At 46.7% G+C, this 21,354-nt stretch overlaps 1 protein-coding gene across 2 annotated transcripts in view; it reads left to right on the forward strand.

Annotated features, from left to right (window-relative positions):
• alpha-Man-Ib (alpha-Mannosidase class I b) overlaps positions 1–19,763 on the forward strand; it is a 55,700-nt gene extending 35,937 nt beyond the window's left edge. For both annotated transcript variants that reach the window (XM_065426439.2, XM_065426438.2), the window contains exons 9-10: positions 16,485–16,616; positions 19,307–19,763. In XM_065426439.2, coding sequence (XP_065282511.1) covers positions 16,485–16,616; positions 19,307–19,513 — 339 coding nt within the window. In that variant the 3' untranslated portion in view covers positions 19,514–19,763. The remainder of the gene's footprint in view (positions 1–16,484; positions 16,617–19,306) is intronic.
• The last annotated feature ends 1,591 nt before the right edge of the window (positions 19,764–21,354 follow it).

Genomic DNA, 21,354 nt, shown 5'->3' on the forward strand with positions numbered 1-21,354 from the left:
CCAGGCGCCCGTCATCATTTGAATGGCCCCCAGCAGGTCAACCTTAAGCTCGGTGCCCATGCGGAGCCTATCAATGAGTCGCCTCCTGTAGGCGACTTTGAACGACTTAAATGATGCCCTGGTCGAGCGGCTGCAACTTCGCTGTCGTGTTCGCCGGCAGAAACTTGAGCGCTATGTTTTCGAGTTCGCAGGTGGTGTGATGGGCCGAGCAGTTATCAATGAGAAGGCAAGCATGATGCCCCGACTTGCCCAGTTCGGCATCCCAGCTTTGTCGCAAAGTCCAGGTTCTTGCGCTTGCTGCAGCCATTGCTTCCGCGTCAGCTCACCACGATCCAGTCACATGGGTCGTGAGACGCACGCAAAACAATAATGAACACGAAACACAAGAACGCGCACAAAACACAAGAATTCACGTGCGCAGCCTCCGCCAACAAAGCGCTCGCGACGGCCACCTCCGAGGGCGACAGCGACGTACGAAAGGCATGAGCTGTGGTTGGCTGAGCAAAACTCGTGAAAAAGCAACAAGAAAAAAAAGGCAAAAGGAGGAGGCCACCGCCGCCTTCGTTCCTGGCTACCTTTTCCGAGCCGATCACTATGGTTACGTGAAGGGTGAGAGACATTGGGAGAGAGAAAAATAAAAGTAGTTCCGCAAGTCGGAGAGCGTGCGCAGCGGGAGTACAGTCCGAGCCTCCCTCCTTCTCGCCCTCACATTTTCCGAGCATTTCGGGGGAGGAGCGGAGCTCGTGGGTGCAGCGAGTGCCGAGATCGCGCAGCGTTCTATATATCCAATGGCGGCTAAAAGTATCGTTCGATATAAACGTACGAATTTCTATACTTTTACACAGAATTTTCAAGGGGATAATTTACAAGTTCGATACAGACAATAATTCGATATATGTGGGTTCAATATATCCGTGTTCGACTGTAGTAACAGAATTTAACTCAGGAGTGCTTTTGTCATCAAGAAATGCTTGAATGTCCCAGGGGAGTCTCTAATCATGTCCTGCATTTACCTCAATTTCTCTATTAGTAATGCTCTGTTTGCGATAATATTAGCGTCTTAGAGATTCTCAAGCACTAATCTATCACTTTAGCTTGACTTAGTATTTGCCTTTAGTGTCCCTTTAAGCTCTGCGCCACCAGGTGGCTGGACCGTGCAGACCGATCAGGCCGCTCACGTACGTTGACACTAAAGTTCCTTCATCAGCTTGAGTTTATGCCTCTACCCATCCGTTGAAACGCTAAGCTTGCCTTTGGTTACCAGAATACCAGACACATTCAGCGCTGTGACAGAATGCTCGCAACGCACGCTGCTTCGATAGCTCTCGCTTGGGGTCGACTGCCAAGCAGCTGGCGAAGAGGTTGGAGAGGCTTCACGTGCACGCTCCTAGACAACCGGAAGTAGACGACATGAGGTGCCATCATGACGCAGAGCCAGTGAAGGCGGAACTTAGCCCCGATCAGTCGGCGAATTAGTTGAGGAGAAAATGCATGGCTATGGAGGAGGGTAACTTGTAATCATCCGTAACTCTCTTAATATGACACGCTTCACACAAATTGTGGTGCGACTAAATAACTTTAGCTGTACCCTACACGTCTACAAAATTTGTCTGAACTGTTTCAGGGGCCCTTTAAATGTTGTTATCTGTGGTACCCCGATAATGTGTGATAACTACGAGGGTAGTGCAAATATATAAATTGGTTTGAAGCGAAGTCATGATGAATAGTAATTAGTGTCTAATAATTTCAATGTGAACAGTTTTAATATTTGTGGATTTGGCATAAAACCTTGACAAGTGCCATAAGGGGACAAAGCTAAAAAAAAGGTACCGTATTTCCACGATTGTAAGTCGACTCGAATGCAAGTTGACCCCCCCATATCGCATGTGACAAGGGAAAAAAAAGCGTACCCGAGGGTGCATTCCATAACGAAAATTTATTAGTAGCTGGCATGGTCACTGGACTAGTCTTCACTTGTGCCATCGTTCTCACTAGTGCTACCATCGTCATTGCTGCTACGGTCCCATAGCACATCGTCTTTCAGCGAAATTCCACATTTGGCAAACGACCGCACCATGACATATTGTGAAACAGCAGCCCACACTGAATGTACCCAACCACACGCACCCGTCAGGGAAGCTCTTTTGACAGGTCCGGTTGGCGTAAGTTCGCGGTCTTCTGCCGCCAGCCACTCGTACTCACGGCGGAGCAGGTCTTGAAAAGGCGAAGATCTGGGCTTGTTTCATGGCCATGCCGCACTTCACTGGCAGGGACCAGTCTCGCATACCGAGCAGGGACTGATCACGTACGCCGCAAGCTTGGCTTACAGCTCCAGAAAGCGTCCCGACTTCGGCCCATGGGAAATTCTTTGCTTGCCATCACAGATGAAAATTTTGCTTCGCTGCAATCGCCACTCTCGCGCCACCTGTTCAGAAATATCGCACTTGCTCCGCGCTGCGCAGTAATTTTTTTCTTAGGCGTAAAGGATGGCAGCCCTCTTGAATGCTGCCGTAAATGAACGCTGCATGTTTATGGGCCTGGAACACTCATGACACGAGTCATGACGACCGAGAAAGCGTGGAAGTAGCACGTAGCCAGCAGTCAAGTCGAACATGTCAAACTAAGAGCTACAGGGAAAGAGAAACACAGGAGTGGTATCTGCTCTTCCACGAACTATCAACACTCCCCGCAAGCGCCACCGTTCTGAGGGTGCCGCCGCAAATGGAACAGCAGCACTTCCAAATCAACTATCGACACCCACTCCCCCATGAATGTTGCGTGTGCTGTAAAACTCTCAAAAATGTTGAAAAACCCTTCCAAAAAGCGAACAAATGCGCAGGATAGTGAAAAGCTACGGGTAAGGCCATAGAGTAAACATAAAATTGTAACTATGTTGTAGCTCCCCTGATATCTCATTGGTCTTGCTTTTTTGGCGGTGCCATGTTTTGGTTTCGATTGTAAGTCGACCCCACCACTTCGGATAATCAAATTTAAAAAATATAGGTCGACTTACAATCATAGAAATATAGTACAGTCAAACCTCGATATATAGAACACGGATATATCGAATTATTGCATATATCGAACAATTTCTATATCACATGGAAAATCGCATGCATTTTTAATTCTTTATTTCGAACGGCGCCGGATGTAAAATGGATATATCGAACTCCGCCGCCCCAGACCAAGTGCGCTATGTTGACAGGAGGCGAGCTTTCCCGCAACACTCTCGAAGATAGCGGCGGCGAGTTCGGCGTTCCAGACTGCTGCGTACGACAGCTGCCCACATCGGTTGCGCCGAGGGCGCCATTTGAACGTAGCGGCGTACACACGCGGCGGCTTGGAGCCAGCATGGCTGCCTCGATCACGCGCGCACGGCGGGGCAAGCCGCCTCGATCACGCGCGCACGGCGAGGCTTGCCCCCGCCGTGCGCGCGTGATCGGGGCGGCCGTGGAGCCAGTTGGAGCGCTTTGTCGGTGCTGAGCCACACATCATGTGCATTGGGGACTTCGTTGGCGGTGACGACAGCACCGGAACAGTGGCGGAGTTAACAGATGTGGAGATCGCGGCAGAAGTGACTGCTGAGCGGCAAAACGAAGACGCTGCCGAGGCTGATCCAGCAAGCGCTGATGTTGCCCTGCTCCTGACTGCAACTGAGGCTGTAGCTGCTTTGGCCGTTGTACGCCGCTACTGCGGCACGATAGAAGGCACTGGACTGTCTCTTGTGGACCGTTTGGACTATGTTGAGGATGCCGTGGTCAAGCACGCGGTTGCCAATATGAAGCAGGCTACGCTGCTTCAGTACTTTCAGCGAACTAAATAAATACTTTGTTTGAAGCTTCATGTGAGTATCTATTGTGCCACGATTGGTTCATTGATTGATTTGTGCTAGTTTTTGACGCGTTTTCTACGTGATTTTATATATCGAATTCTGGCTATATCGAACTATTTTGCGATCACCGCGCTGTTCGATATATCGAGGTTCGACTGTACTTTTCTTGCAAAGAATAAAACAGTTTCATCCCTAGAATCAGTTAAATTTCACAGTACTGCTATTCAGATGTTTTCATGCATTACAATACGAACAGCACAGAAAATTCATTTAGTCTTTTTCTCCATGTTGTCCTTCAGTCTGAAATTTCGCGATGATTGAGGCTGCGAGAGTGTTTTCCGTTTGCCCGGCGCGATGCAGGCGATGGCGCAAAGTGTGACATTGACTATGCGATGCCAGCAGTAAGCAAATTCAGGGGCGGTATTCTTGGGCGATCACTTTCAGAGGTCACTTTTGTGAGATTTCGTGTGACTTGGCACAGGATGTGTCAAGCAAACCAGTCGGCCAAAAGTGTTCCTTTCACAGAGAGTGAGTGAGCTTGGCACAGCAGCTGAAATGCTGGCAGGCGTAAACAGCACCGTGTCCAGTGCCAAGTTGTGCTAAATCCCGCAAAAGCATCTCCGAAAGTATCTATGGCAGTATCCCTGACAGTACTCGCCCGCCTACTTGCGAGCTTATCCCATTATATCTAGTAAGCAGACAGAAAAAATTGCCGGGCACTCTCGCTGCTTCTCAGCCTAGCCTGTATGCATGATTTCGGGCCCAATCACCGATTTGTGCGGAACGTACCACGACGTTGTGCTGCCCACTGCCATGCCAGCCCCAACCATTAGGTCCACTCAGCGCTGCTTCACCGGATGTTGGTGACCAAGGTTACTGTTTCACGCTGAGTCGATGCAAGTTTATTTCTAGTTGCCGTATTGCTCTTGGGAAGCTGAGAAACCATCTCACCAGCGAAAGCGGGAGCATGGGGGACAGCCTGAATGATGCAAGGTTTCTTCATGGCTGCTATTTTCAGATACATTGTTACATGCAGGTCATATCCAAGAAATAGAGTCGTAGAACTTTAAGCGCTCAGGACATTGGTTGCTGTCGTGCACTGATTCAAGAGAGAAGGCGGTGGTGCCACGAGATCGATATTTGAATAATCGCTCAGCCGCAAAATTCAGGCAGCAACTGTAAACGAATTCTTGTCTTAGCTTGTCATAACTATGAGTGATGTTATGACAATGAAACTTGCGCATTGAAACCTACCAGGTTTTTAAATCTATATTTATTAGTTTCAAATAGTACTTCAAAAAATGAAATTCGAGCAGAAGTTAATATTGAATACATTAATACAGTTAAACATCGATATAATGAACTTCAGTATAACAAAATTGTCGATATAACAAACTATTTAACTTTTCATAACCTCTTGTCCATAGAACACCATGTATTTAGAACCTCGATATAACAAAGTGTGTTTGTGTGCGATTTCAATATAATGATATTTCACTGCTGCCGCAGAGGAATGCCAAGACAATAAATAGCAACTTCCACAGACACAGATGGTCAAGTGATTGAATTACAAGCGATTGTTTGCAAACACTCCTCTCAAATCCCCTCCCCCCTCTGTGCATGACAAGAACGTCCCTCGAAGTGGAGACGCATCATATTCCGTATAAAGTCCAAGTGCGATAAGATGTTATTGTACCCCCCACACAGTGTGCTTTAGACACGACTGAAAGTGTGCAAGGGTGAGACAATAATTTATGGTGGCTTCACCAGTGCCTCCTTGCCGCGCAAGCAAAGGGAAAGAGGGGAGGGGAGCCAGCTCGTGGTAACGCGATCAAGCGCACCCGAGGGGGCGAAGTGAAGGTTTAAGTTGGCGTGCGTCTTGATTTGTGGCATGCATCTGGGCTGTGGCTGCACATGGCTGTAAGCACGTCTGAGCACATATGCAGCTGCGCACCGTGCTTCAGAGGTAGTCTGTGGCATGTGCAAAGAGTGGGCATGCTGAAACGGCGTGGCACCATGTAAGCTGTCTTACTGCGCATTTAGTATTGGAGGTTGCGTAATGTTGAGTTTCGGTGATCCATTGAAGCGAGAGGCAGACGAAGCATCCACTCCCTGCTGCCGGCACTTTTCTTGATAGCTGCGGGGGCGGAGTGCACACGAAAGCATGGCTGGCTTCACTTAATTTTTACCGCCGATAAGATATCGTCGACGTACATAGCATGAAACCGTATCACTCGTCGCCAACTCCCAAATTCATTAAAATATAATTGTTTTCTCATTCAAATTTGCTTTTTTTCGATTGCCCGATAATTTGGAAAATTCTGCAGCCCTTTTCCGTGGAAGAAAAATCGATCGGCGACCATAGTTATTTGCATAAAAGGTCGAATTTCAATACAACTAAATTTTTATATAGTGAAGCAAACTGCCGATTTACCAACTTTGTTATATCGAGGTTTAACTGTATTTGATCAAATATTCGCACAAGCCTAATAACTACCAATTGGGAGGGAGGCACCGGTACAATAGACTTCTGTTAATACTCTAATTAATTAGATCTTTTGGTTAATTCGATCCCAACCAAAGGCACCAACCAGTGCCTATGTATTTCTATGTGCCTAAACTTTCGTTATTTCGGTCCTAAAATTGGCCTTCACCGGATAGTTCAAACTTGTCCCCTCAGAATTCATATGCCTGGCCCCTATCGTTATTACAATAGCGGCCTCTTTAGTGGCAGCATGTCTCTGCGGAGCTTAGGGCACAGTGAATGTGTTGGACACACATTGAAATTTCCCGTTGAAAACTCCTTTTTTTAGCCTGCCCTGTCATCATCTTTAAGAAATAACGGTAGCTTGCAATTTCTCATTATGGTTTTCACCAAATTTCTAATGCACAATATGTTTTTTAGGAAGAAAATTACGCCGTAATTTGCCTGCATGATTGTGCAACACATATTAGACCCTTACCTATTTTTTCTTGAGACAAAATCACATACACCTTAGATTTCTACTTTGTCTAGGAGGTTTAATATTATTTTTTCTACTTTGGACACATAGAAAGTGGGAGCGCATTTGATTGGGGATCATGTTAGAATTTGGCAAATACAGGCAAATGAATCAGCAGTGTGTTTTGGCATTTTTTTCTGCATCTTGGTATAACTCGACCCGTCGGATATTTCGATCACTTTCGTTAATCTTCTCAGAGTTGAATCATCGGAATTTGGCTGTATTACTGTACCCGCTGCAGTGGCTTAAGTGGCTGTTCTTTTGCTGATTACAAAGTTGTGGGTTTGATTCACGGCCACAGCGGCTGCATTCTGATAAGGGCGAAACACATGTGTACCTAAAGAGGCACTAAAGGAAAATTTTAAGCTGAGCTAGTTTGAGAGATTAATCTTCTGTAATAACAAGTTCATAGTTTGTAATGAAAACACAGCTTTTGTAAGCGAGAAGATGATGAGAATAAGAAATCGAAGTCGTGCCACCTGCTATGGACTATGGCACCTCTCATATGTGACACCAGATGGCTGATTCACACAGAGTGGCTGCTGTGTCTCACCACTGTGGGTCGTATGGCTTTCTTGGAGCAACTTACGCAAGCAGAACACGTGCAGCCACAAAGCAGTGCAATAAAGAGTTTCTAAAAGACATAGAAGCGACATAGAGGGAGGTCACGTGGAGATTATGTGAACTCCTGCGTTATGGCGTGGGTAGTTCAAATCGAGGAGCACCAGTGGGATCTTCGGCGGCAATTTTCTGTGTAACAAAGTTTCCTTTGTAACAATTGCTACGATTGGGCGGATGTCTAACTTTCCCATTACTAATTACTTCTTTCCACCTTACTGGTTTCCACAGAACTATTAGGTAAAAGCCATATACAGTTGAATCCACTTATAGCGATCCCAGATATAAGGATCTTTTGGTTATAATGACCACATTTCAAGGCACTTACGATTTACATCTTAGTGAAAATTCATCCTGGGGCCATATTCTTAAATGTTCACCTTCCGCGATAGTTTCACCGCCGCGATAGTCACGTTCAGTAGATCAAGCGTCTGCTTATCCGTGACGTTAGCGTGCACTACCAACACGCGCTGTCGAGTGCTTCACATCATATGAGAGACTGTACCGTGCGAGTGCAGAGCGGCTCGGGTGTGTTGTTTTCGAGTGTAGTGGCCGCAGTACAGGTTCTGCGTAGTGATTACGGTTGGTTACAGCCGCTTTGGGTAAAATAAATTGAATAAGGAAGTATGAGATGTTTTACTTCAAATGAATCGACAAATATCGCTGTGAAACAACGCGTGTTAGACGCCACCAAAAAGGCTACTATAAACTACCACCTATCTTATCTCTACTGCACTCCACCACCAACCGAACGCCAAGAGACGCCAAAGGACATGTTCGTTTATTCAATATATGTCGAGAGGACCCATCGACACCATTACGTTAAAATGAGGTAGGCCAGAACTACTAGATGGCGATGTTTATTTTCTGGTTTTGCTGAAATGGCCAATCAGCGAGTGCCGTTGACGGAGGCGTGGTCAAGGCGATAGTTTCACGGAAGGCGAACATTTCAGAATACGGGCCCTGGTCCAGGCCAGGACGAATTTTTCCTCGACTGGGAAACTTTGTTCATGAGGAATCCGTGTGGGTTTCCTCTGTAGCTTCATGCTGAATTTGGGAAGATGAAAGTTTTCCCTTTCTTTACATTTTGTTCCAGATTGCAGGATTCCGCCGAACTAATTTGCCATAAAATATATCACAAGCTCTTGCAAAAAAAATTGCGGTGGATGCGCTCGTAGTTTCAAAATGGCAGGTGATCGGAACCGGTCAGGTGCTCTTTCAAAAGGGCTACGAAGCTGCTTTTCATTCTTTAGGTGACGTTTTTAATGGAAATTTGCATTTAGGTTTGGAAAAGTGCCGGAAACAAAAATGAAGGTACTCAGAAACCTATTGTGGAATGAAGTGGTGACGAATTGTAAATGCAGACTCCGGCTACGGTATTGTTAATTTTTGTCTGTTCCTAAAGGTTTTTTTTTTCTAGTTTATTTGTAAGTTTGCTATGCGGAATAAAACGTTTCGTAAATGGGAGTCCACATAGACGAACTAGTGATGCAATGACCACTTTGCGTGGAACTGTCGAGTTTGTTATAAACAGTTTTGGCTGTATTGGCACACAGAAAACACTGATAGACTAAATGAAAACTCCATCAATCTAGCTCAAATTATATTTTCTTTAATGGCTCTTTAAATGTAGGCACACATTAAAGAGGGCCATATGGTTAAAATTATCCCTGAGCACTCCTCCACATGTCCCTCATAAGCCACTGCGCAGTTTCGGGACGTTAAGCCCCGCAATTAAATTTCGACTGGTATTATTATAGGTGCCACTGGAGCTACAAAAAATGCTTTTGGTTTGGCTAAGCTATATCTGTAGGCTTGGCTAGCTAGCATTTGCATAGATGAGGCGGGAAAGGAGATGTTCGCATGCTAATCAAGGGTCACATTTTGAAGAGCACTCAACACAAGGCTTTTGTTGTGGACTTGGCCCATGGATTTTTTTCTTTAGAGTACTGTCCCAAGAGACAAAACGAGACAGGAGGCTGCCATTTGGAGATGTCAGGATGCATGAACTAGGCAGTCCCCATGCTGCAATCTTTGGGTTTTTGTTACCTGGTTTCAAATTCACCTCCTGTGTGGATTTGAGGTGTGATCTTGTAGTGTGTGTATTGTACACCATGTGAGACATTACTGAAAAGGTGTCGGGCCAGGTTTCACGTAAAGCTGCTGATAGGGGCACCACTTCAGAGAACTGGCGTCATGATATGTCTATTTTCGTTTTTTTAAGCATCATGCTTACATATGTTGAAATGAGAATTCGTTTTATAAAAATACAATGAAGCACTGTTGCAACAAGTTTTGGTATAGTCAATAAAGATACTTAAATGTCAGCCCATCACATGCATGCTTTTACTTGCAGCTCACAGTGTTTCAAGTTAGTGAAGATGGTGTCACCAGATTGTGATATGTTGACTCTATTTTTGCACCTTATAAATAAATTGTAACTCTGAAAAGCAGTAGAAGTGTGCTGTATTGACCTATATAGTTTAGTCTACAGCATACACTCAAAAGTAAGTTCACTTAGAGTACGCTTAGAGAAAATGTTAAAGTATGCTATAATGGTGTTATGTAGAATCTTGTTGATACGATCCTGTTTTGTGCAATTCCCTGGTGCCAACGTTCGCCATCGAGAATACAGAAAACAACCCACTACAGTTGCACCTCGTTGCTGCAAGCACCGCGCTAGCTTCCAATCGTCGTCTTCTTCCTGCTCGGCTCTTCGTCATTGGAAATACTATCCCGTAGCACTACCCCCAGCGACAAAAGCGCCGTCCCGGAACGACTAAAGGCCTGACTCTGAAGCAGTGTAGTAGCTCTTGAGCCTACTGACGTGCACGACATCACTGGATGCCACAGTAGATGCCGAGGTTGAGCTCACAGGAGCAATTTCATACGTCACAGGCGTCACCTGGCGCAGCACGCGGTAGGGCCCTGTGTACCGCGAAAGGAGCTTTTCTGAAAGTCCGACGTGACGAGAGGGTGACCACAGGAGCACGAGTGCACCAGGCAAAAACTGTACGTCCCGGTGGCGGGCGTTGTACTGACGCTGCTGCGTGGTTTGCGAGTCCGTCAGTCGAGCACGGGCAAGCTGGCATGCATGGTCGGCGAGGGCGATGGCGTCGCGCGCATACGCGGTTGTTGAGGTCGCAGCAGGAGGAAGTACCGTGTCAAGGGGCAAGGTCGGTTCGCGACCGTAGAGTAGATAAAATGGAGAAAATCCGGCAGTGTCGTGCCGGGAAGAATTATAAGCAAATGTGACGTAAGGAAGGGCAACGTCCCAGTCGTGGAGGTCCTTCGAAACGTACTTGGACAGCATGTCGGTAAGAGTACGGTTTAACCGCTCTGTCAGGCCATTGGTTTGAAGATGGTATGAGGTAGTTAGCTTGTGTTGAATAGAGCAGGAACGCACAATGTCGGCGATAACTTTCGAGAGGAAGTTACGACCACGGTCAGTAAGCAGCTGTCGCGGGGCGCCATGCACTAAGATAATGTCACGCAAGATAAAGTCCGCGACGTCAGTGGCGCAACTGGTAGGGAGAGCCCGCGTGATAGCGTATCGGGTGGCGTAATCAGTTGCGACGGCTACCCATTTGTTCCCAGAGGATGACGTGGGAAAGGGACCGAGGAGGTCTAATCCAACACGAAAGAACGGTTCCACAGGGATGGTGATTGGCTGGAGATGACCGGAAGGTAGCACCTGAGGTGTTTTCCGATGCTGGCAGGGATCACAGGCAGCAACATAGCGTCGGACGGAGCGAGCGAGACCAGGCCAATAGAAGCGGCGGCGGACACAGTCGTACATGCGGGTTACCCCAAGATGTCCTGCAGTGGGTGCGTCATGCATCTCAAAGAGCACAATCTGTCGTAGATGTTTTGGCACGACAAGAAGAAGATCAGGGCCATCAGGGATGAAGTTTCTTCGGTACAGAATGCCGCCCTGGAGGACATATCGGCGAACAGATGTGTCGATAGGTGGAGAGCGTAGACGCTCGATGAGTACTCGCAGCGATAGGTCTCGGTACTGCTCATCGGCGATGTTAGCGAAGGCAGACACACAGAAAATGCCATCGGCGGTACTACTGTCGGCGTCGTCAGGCTCGTCTACCAGGTAGCGTGACAGGCAGTCAGCGTCCTTGTGTAGTCGGTCAGATTTGTAGGTGACAGAGAACGAATATTCTTGGAGGCGTAAGGCCCAGCGACCAAGTCTTCCTGAAGGGTCTTTCAATGAGCATAACCAACAAAGCGCGTGATGGTCTGTGATAACGGAAAAGGGTCGGCCATATAAGTATAGGCGGAACTTCGCAACCGCCCAAACTAGGGCCAGAAACTCACGCTCAGTGATGGAATAGTTGCACTCCGCGGGCGAGAGGAGCCTGCTGGCGTAAGCGATAACACGGTCGTGGCCACGCTGGCGTTGTGCCAGTACTGCGCCAATTCCGTGACCGCTGGCATCAGTACGGACTTCGGTAGGCGCAGAAGGATCGAAATGGGCCAGAATGGGAGGCGTTGTGACAAGGTCGATTAGAAGCGAGAATGCAGAGGCCTCGTTATCGCCCCACTGGAAAGGGGCGTCTTTTTTCAAAAGCTCGGTTAGTGGTCGTGCTATGGCCGCGAAATTTTCCACGAAACGGCGGAAGTACGAGCAAAGGCCGATGAAGCTGCGCACATCCTTGACACATTTCGGAACAGGGAAGTGCGTAACAGCATGGATCTTGCCTGGGTCCGGTTGCACTCCGTTCGCGTCAACGAGATGTCCAAGGACGGTAATCTGGCGACGGCCGAATTGGCTCTTCGATGCGTTGAGTTGCAGACCGGCTTGCCAAAAAACGTCCAGGACTGCTGAGAGGCGCTCGAGGTGCGTAGCGAATGTTGGGGAGAATACTATAACGTCGTCCAAGTAGCACAGGCATGTGGACCATTTGAAACCGTGAAGAAGGGAGTCCATCATGCGTTCAAAAGTGGCAGGAGCGTTAACTAGGCCGAACGGCATCACCTTGAATTGATAAACACCGTCGGGTGTTACAAAGGCAGTCTTCTCGCGGTCGAGATCGTCCACGGCAATCTGCCAATAGCCGGAGCGAAGGTCAATAGAGGAGAAATAGGGAGCACCGTGGAGGCAGTCAAGGGCATCATCAATCCGAGGTAGGGGATACACGTCCTTTTTGGTAACCCTGTTAAGGTGCCGATAATCCTCACAAAAGCGCCATGAGCCATCCTTCTTTTTTTACCAGCACAACAGGTGACGCCCATGGACTACATGACGGTTCAATAATTTTCTTGGCAAGCATTTTGCGAACTTCGGTGTGAATAACTTGACGCTCAGCCACTGATACTCGATACGGGCGGCGATGAATAGGAGGGGCATCGCCGGTATTAATGCGATGTTTAACAGCTGTTGTTTGGGTCAAAGGACGATCGTTAAAGTCAAATATATCTTGGTAGGAAATCAGAACGCGGTAGAGCGCACGAGCGTGTTGGAAGGGCATGTCGGGTGCAATCATTTTCTGTAAGTTGGCTATGGTACAAGTTGCCGACTGTGATGGTAGAGGAGGATGGGCTGAATTGTCGTCTACTGAAATCGATGCTACAGAGTGATCCTCGAATGAGCAAAGTTTGGGCCAGAGACATCCTGCGTGGCAGCACTTGTGTCGTCAAGCCAAAATTGACCACTGGCAGGCATACGCAATTCGCCGTAATAGATAAAACTGTATGAGGTAGTGTGATCCCGTGTGTAAGGAGGACGTCTTGCATAGGAGCCGCGATGTAGTGACCGTCGGGCACTGGTGGGGATGACACGAAGTCAACGTAAGTCAGTGCCGAAGGTGGCAAGCGAACGAAGTCGACGGGACTGAGGCGAGTAAGGTGGTGTTCAGCGGGATCCAGAACAGGCAGGTCGAGGCGGAGAGTACTGGCGGAGCAATCGATGAGAGCAGAATGTGCAGAGAGGAAGTCTAGGCCGAGGATGATGTCGTGGGGACAGTGGGCGATGACTTTGAACAGCACGATTGTGGAGCGATCGGCGAAGGAGACGCGGGCGGTACACATACCAATTACGGGGGCTGTTCCGCCATCGGCGACACGGACAACAGGCGTCGTGGCGGGCGTGATTATTTTCCTCAGCCGGTTACGAAAGTCCGCGCTCATTACCGACAAATGCGCCCCAATGTCTATGAGAGCTAATACAGGAACACCGTCGACTTGCACGTTAAGAAGGTTCAGATGAGTGGGCAACGTCAGGAGAGGATTTGGCGGCGTAGGGAGCAATGCAGCGTCACCTCGAGGCGCTGCATTGTTTAGTTTTCTGGCTGGGAGCGGCGTCCGAAGGGAGTCGGCGAATAGGAGCGACGGGGCTGGGGGGAGCGAGATTGTCATCGTTGGGGCGAAGGCGAACGAGAATAGGGGCGGTTCGGCGCAGGAGAATTGGTGGCGGCATTATCTGAGCGGGCAGCATAGGGACGAGAAAGGCCACCTGGGGGGCGAGAGTAGGCAGTATATGTAGACTGGTTCAGGGAACTCCAGCGACTGCGACAGTGCCGAGAAATGTGCCCAATTCGATGGCAGTGAAAACAAATTGGCTTGTCGTCTGCAGTGCGCCATTCAGAGGGGTTGCGGAAACGTGGTGGGTAAGAAGGTGCGGGACGGGGTGGAATCGAAGAAGCCGGGTGGGTATCAGGGCGATGGGCCGAGCAGATGGTGTGAATACCCATGTTGGCGAACTCCTGGCGGACAACTGCCTGGATCAGGGAAACAGTGACTGCAGGTGCTTTGGAGGGGCTGGAGTCAAACGCAGCCGGATAGGCAGCCTCGATCTCACGCCGGACAACCCTGGTAACATCGCCAGTGTTGTTGGGACGAGGAGCGTCGGCACAGGAAGATGTCGCTGCGGTGTTGGGCAGACGGGCAAACTGTTGGTTGATACGTCGGCTTTTAGCGAGTTCCAGGCGGTGGCACTCTTTTATAACTGAATCCACCGTTGCCACGTTGTTAAATACGAGCGAGTTGAAGGCGTCATCGGCAATGCCTTTGAGGATGTGGGAGACCTTGTCGAACTCAGTCATGTGTGCGTCAACTTTGCGGCATAGAGCCAAGACGTCCTGAATGTACGTGACGTAGGGCTCCGTTGACGTCTGCACACGACCGGAAAGCGCCTTCTGCGTGGCAAGTTGGTGACCGTAGGGGTTGCCGAACAAGTCTCGAAGCTTTTGTTTAAGCAAATCCCAACTGGTCAGCTCATCTTCGTGCGTCCGATACCAAACTCGAGGTGTGCCACCGAGGTAAAAGACTACGTTGGCGAGCATGATAGTAGGGTCCCACCGGTTATTGCGGCTGACGTGTTCGTACAGGCTGATCCAGTCCTCGACGTCTTCCCCATCTTTTGCCGAGAATACGCCAGGATCACGGGGAGCGGAGAGGGTGATGTAGGTCGTGGAAGTGACAGCAGGTGTTGGAGCCGGTGGAGTCGGGTTGTCGTCACCGGGAGCCATGAAGGAAGGCTCAACGTACCGTCCACTGCGAAGCTCCGTGATGAGGTACAGGGAACGTCCACCTCCACCAGATATGTTACGTAGGAAGACACCGACGATAAGCTATTTACAAGGCAATACGCCGCAGTTGGCCAAGAGGCAACAGCCGGCGCTAGCTTCCAATCGTCATCTTCTTCCTGCTCGGCTCTTCGTCATTGGAAATACTATCCCGTAGCAATACGTTCCCGGAAGACACAATCTTTCGGCACCAACCTTCAGTGCACTGCCAAACTGCGATTGTATGTTACGTTTTTGGGGCCGCTAGATCCCATGTAAACAATGAAAGTCGCAAGGTGCACATGATCGCGAACAGTAGCCTCTTGCTGCAGCAGCTTCCCCGCAACTCGCCCACCTGTCTCACATGAAAATGCCGGTGCACGCTCAGTTTCCTCTTTTGGTACCAACGAATCATCACGTCGCACATCACCATTCTCGTGCTTCACGCTTCGCTGCCAACCCTACCGCAAGAAATATCTTCATTTATGTTTGACAGAGCATGTGGCATAGTGCTATCAGTGCCGTTGGAAGCATGCTGCATGCGGTAACCCGAACGTGCTGCCATTCCCTGCTGCAGGCAGCATGAAGTCAGGTTTCGTTCTGGCAACATCGTATCCCGGTGTTGCTCACCAAGTCGATTTCGTTTAGATTTTTCGTCGCCATCGTCAAACGCTACTAAGTGGGAAAACAACAAAGCGCGTCTTGTGTTGCTCAGGCCTTACAGCCTGAAGCGCGTCGGCGTCTTGTGCCTTAACGATGCTCACTGAGTGGGCACATCAAAGCTTCCCGCCAAAACCCCTCGCCCGAGGAAGCTACTGACCCAGGCTAAATTCTTAGGTACACAATCGTAACCACAAAAAACAACTGCGTGTCTGGGTACCGCTTGAGGCACCATCGGTTCAGCGTGTGTCAGCGTCTCATGCTGCAGTGATTTGCGCAACACTTCGCATTACATGTATTTCAACTATAATTGAGTCTTCCAAATTTTTGAGTGACTTTGGATCGTACATTTTCCCGGTTAGTATGTTTTTCTTCTTTTTTTTTCATAGCATATGAATGGGGTACTGCAATATGTAGTATAATGGTATTCTGTATTGGTAAATCATTAGTAAAAAACAGGTGTCATATGAAGAGTATTCCTGCAAGAACTACTAGTAAGACTTTCACATCGTGTTCACCATGTGAATGTTGAATGTGTTGTAGTGCTTATTTCTTTCACAGCTTAAGATTTAGCAATATTGCCTGTATATCAATGACCTTTGTAAGTCTATATAGGCATTTTTCCATTGTTGCTCTTAGTTATTCTTTTGCTATGTCCTGCTTTGTTTTGTACATTCACAAATCAGAATTAGAGACTTTTCTTTTTTAACCTTTAAAAAGGCTTTTACTGGTCACTCAACTTGATTTATTTTTTCTGTTTATACAAAATATTGTTATTTATGGCTTTTTGTGTGTGCATTCAATTATGCAACTCAATAGCCACAATGCTGATATAGCGTTGTTTGCTTTTTGCAGGGCAATGATGCACACAATCTTCTTCGGCCAGAGACTTTGGAAAGCCTCTGGTACATGTACTACTTTACACGCAACGAGACTTACCGGGATTTGGCTTGGCGTATTTTCCAGGGGTTTGAGAAGCACTGCAAGGTTTGTAAGCATTTAACAGCTGCCCATTTTTTATGTGGAGAAGAGCTGGCTGTTCACTCAGTGCATATAAATCGTTGTGATCTTTGGAGGTGTACAGACAATATAGCAGTGGTGTGGGAACTGTGCCAATTGTGCTGTTTGGATATCCATGGAAACCTTTTCACCAAGTTGTTCGAAAAGGACAAATTTGTGCCATAATGGCATCTAAAAGGCTCGCTTATATTCTATTGCTCAGTGCACCCTACGCCGACCAGTAAAGATATGAACTGACAACTAAAGAGTATGCTATGTAATGGTTGCCAGCATCTGACAGGGCACCAAACAATCACTTAAAAGAAAATTCTCGTCGACATGGTATTTGTTACTTCTGCTTGCCCAGTGTGATGTGCACTGAGGTAAAACATGTTCTGTCACTGTGAAAGTTGCTAATGTGCTTAATGCATTGGTAGCACCCAAGTGCCAGTGTAGTTTGCAAGAGTATAAGTATATCTAGTGATTGCTGTGTATTATGGTATTTTGGCTAGGACTGTGCAAATGTCAAATGTCATTGTTGAGTACAAATCAAATATCGAATAATAATATGCACATGCATTTATTAGCAAGTTGGCTTATTTTAACATGTTGGAACATTGCAATTACATTGCCATTGGTTAAACAATTGAACTAGTAAGCAGTTATGCTAAAAGATTGTGTATTTAGCTCATGTTAGCTTTGGAAAATTGAGTAATTTCCACTAATCTGTTCTTGCCAACCTGTTCCTTTTTATACCACATCGATTACCTGTAAACTTGGAGGCATTTGACCTTGTACCAGTCGTCACTCATCTCATTTGCTGTCAAGCAATAAGCTCAGGGTTTGATTGTTGTGTTCATATGGGAAGGTTGTGGCCAAGTACTGAGCAGGATTGGCCACCAGGGTGGCCAATCCTGCTCAGTACTCAGTGCTCAGGGTGGCACAGTCCTGACAGCTTACACGGAGTGGAAAACACTAATTGTACATCATGCCAACCAGCAACTTTCTTGATATTGTGCAACATTTTTTATGAATATAAGGCATCACATGAACTTTTCTTTTTTCTTTGTTTTTGTCGGATTTTAGGTCACCTTTGTTTTGTCTTTTAAGCTTTACACGTAGGCTCTCAGCTATCGCCTTAGGCACTTGTGCAGGAAAACCTGCTGCAGTTACCCTCTGAACTTGATGGTCAAGGCTCTCCTGGATGATCTGGCAACAGCTTTTCTGTAGCTGTATCTCTCTGAGCGATAAAGAGATAGCATTCCTAAAAGGCTGAGCTTTTAACATAAGGAAGTAGAAAGTAGAAATAGATTCGGCGAAATGGTGTGTTCATCAATTTAAAGAATTTTGTATGTTACTAAGAGCATTGTGCGTGCGTCGGCGGTGTGGTGTTCGAGGTTTTATACATCTTTTCAAACATATGTCAGTGCAAGTCTAGCATTGTGGTGTCTCTTCTTTCAGTAGTGTTTGCGTATCAATTTTTGTCGCTGGTATTCTCAAGTTGCAGTATGAACTAACTGGTCTAGCAAGCAGCACTTCTACAACACTACCTGATTTTTTAGAATGGCGGTCGGTTTCCTAAAGTCAGCTTCACCGCATGGTTTTTAAAGTTAGCTTCGCCACTATGCAGTTGTGTTATGCGATAAGGCGAACGAACGCTGCGAAGGCGGTTTCGGTTTTGTATCCGTTTGCACCACGCAGGCAATCTTCATCTCAATTTCCTTAGAAAACAAAAGGCACACATTATAATCGGGTAAATGCTGTAATTAGACATTGTGAGCTACCATTATTGCTTGAAAATCTTCGTAGGGCAGGCCAAAAATAGGCATTTTCGATGGGAGACGATGTGCGTTCAACTCATTCACTGTTCCCTGAGCTCCGCCAAGGCAGATGCTGGCAGTAAAGTTAAAAAAAAAAAAACGGGTGTCAAAATCGGATTGGATGCTATGGCCTCCCAAAACACGCAGGGTTGACCTCCTCTGGCAGTTGCTAGAGGTTGTGTGCATGGGGATACTGGATTCTTGTCATGATTGAGTTGCCGAGTGCAGTGCGAGAAGGATGTAGTAACAACGCAAATGGCGGCAGGCCACAATTCGACCGACTCTTCAGGTCGCTTTCAAGATACGGCACAAATATGGTGTACCACTGCGTAAACTACACAGTTGCTACCAGAGCACAAGGCCCCCTCCCTCCCGTGCTGCCTTCTTGCTTTCCACCCTTGTCTGCAATTCGGCTCACTGTCGCATGCTTTCACTTGCACACACAGCATATTCAGCACGCATGGACAATGTTATTGCCCTTGCACTTTATACAGTACATTGCGGCGACCACGACGGCAGAAATGCGCCTGGATTGTCCATATCATTGCTTGTGCGTGACCTGCGTTCACGAAGTGAAACGTCACTGTATTCTTTTAAAATCACTGAACGAGTGAACAAGTGTGTCTTATACACCGGTTCGACTTATATGCACTCAAATTTTTTATTTTTCGGACGAATTGTTGTTTTGAGGGGGGTGCGAGTTATACACCAGAAAATACGGTATTACTTTTCGACAGTTGGCGTCACTGAGATGAGCCAGTGGTTTAAAATATTGTGATAAGGATTTACTGCTGACATAAGAAGCTCAGTTTGGTGGGGCCCAGAAACCTTTTGACATGTCTTTCTTGGGTTGTGCAGGTGCCTGGTGGTGGGTACACAACTATCGGGAGTGTGCTGAACACGAAGCAAACTGGCCCACGAGATATGATGGAAAGTTTCTTCCTGGCAGAAACGCTGAAATACCTCTTCTTGCTTTTTAGTGAAGAGGACGTTCTGGAGCGGTATTCTCCGACCAGATACCTGTTCAATACCGAAGCCCATCTGTTGCCCTTGTACACATCCTGACACCACACTTCCACTATAATTAGCATTCACCATCTTGGCGCTCGTTAACTTGAAGAAGTCCTCCATCGTCAGTGTCACTGTTGGTTTCTGCTACTGCATAGGTTGTTGGCTATTGGCTCACAACTTGCAGTGCAGAGTACCCCATGGTTTAGTCTGTGTTTACACAGGCCATGTCACTCCATGCACAACTGCCTTGACAAAATTTTATTTGAGTAAAAATTATGTGATCCTTTGTTCTTGCAATCATGAACATGCACCTTCCAGAGTGGTTCATTAGGTCAGCATTAGGTCAGCCATTAGGTGCAACAGTGATCATTTTTACTGATGTACAGTGCTTGGCCTGGCCTTAGGCACTCTACCACTAGTGCTCTGTTACTTACCTGAACAGGAATAATGATGCCTGTAAGAGGTCATAAACCAAGAATATCCCACCTAACTGGTTGTTTGGATATTAACAATAAGACAGATTACACTTCTGTCTGTAAAAACTTTCTCCTCCATATAAGGTTTTCATTACATGCACCATGCTCAAAGCAGCCCTTCAGTTGGCACTGATTGCTGGCCACTTTTGCTCTGGCTCACTAATTTCATTTCTGTAAACTTAAACAGGCAGTCATTGCTGGTGAAGAAGAAAGTGGGGGCTTTGCTTTGTCTTTGGGTGTTTGTTGTTAATTGCAGAGTTTATTACTATATAGATTGTTGATGGGTCTCTACAGGCTTGTATATCAGATAGCAAGGTTTTCAGTTGCAGTCCATCAAATGTGACCTATCAAAATCTTCAGGGAAAATGCAAGCACTGAAGATGAAGCACAAGCATTGATCTTGAGTATAGGCGTAAGTTGACAGGGCTCACTGGAGCCTACCTATTGAGATGTCGGCAGACAGTGAATGAGGGCAGTCCTATTGAATTTCCAAGCTGTTGTTGCCTATGTCGGCAGGCAGTAAATGAGGGCAGTCATTTTGATGAATTTCCAAGCTGGTGTTGCCTGCTGTAGTGGCTGTTTGAGTTGGTGGAATATTTAATTACAGTGTTCTTGGCACTCCATGTTAGTACACCGTTTCAAAACTTCTTTTTGCACTTACAGCTTGCTACTCTTTCTTTATCAGGGAACTTAAATCATTTTAATATTTAATATTTTGAGGTGCATTTGGTTCATTTCTTGGTATGGAAAACTACTGTGATTCAGATAACTTTAAGTGTTGTCTAATGGGGTAGTTTTTATTTCTTATTTAATGAGGAACTATAAATTTGAAATATTTTTATTTTGTTTTTACTTTGTCTCAATATATGCTAGTGAAGCTAAAAAAGGGCACATCTGCTTGGTTGTTTAAAAATAGCTGATTAGTTTGTTTATTCGATTGCTGACATGCTGCATTCACATTGCAGAAGCTTCATTTAAACATTGTTTAATAGAACAAAACATGCTGCTCATTCCAGGCTTTTGGCCACAAACATTCAAGAACAAGGAATATCTTGCATTAGGGGATGGGAGATTGTGCCTGCCTTTACACTGAAGATGACTTACATGCTTATTGGTTGGAACCTGTATGCCATCACAGACATAAAATGCCGAGTGTTTCCCTTTTATTCTATCTAGAATGCAAAATTATCATGCAATCAAATGCTTTAGAAACATGTGGAGGTACCTTTTTTTCTCAATATACTCTTACTGCTTTGCTGCGAGTTGCTGCGGAGCATCGGCAGTAATTAAAGAAGGGCAAACATGGCTTATAAGCACAAAGCTAAGATACTATGGCTAAACAGCTATTTAAGTAAATAAGTGCATCGTTTAATGTAAGGATTAAAACTAAGGAGGGACTTGTTGGCCAGGTGGATAAAG

The sequence above is a fragment of the Dermacentor albipictus genome, chromosome 1 (genome assembly GCF_038994185.2).
Source record: "Dermacentor albipictus isolate Rhodes 1998 colony chromosome 1, USDA_Dalb.pri_finalv2, whole genome shotgun sequence".
Lineage (NCBI taxonomy): Eukaryota > Metazoa > Arthropoda > Arachnida > Ixodida > Ixodidae > Dermacentor > Dermacentor albipictus.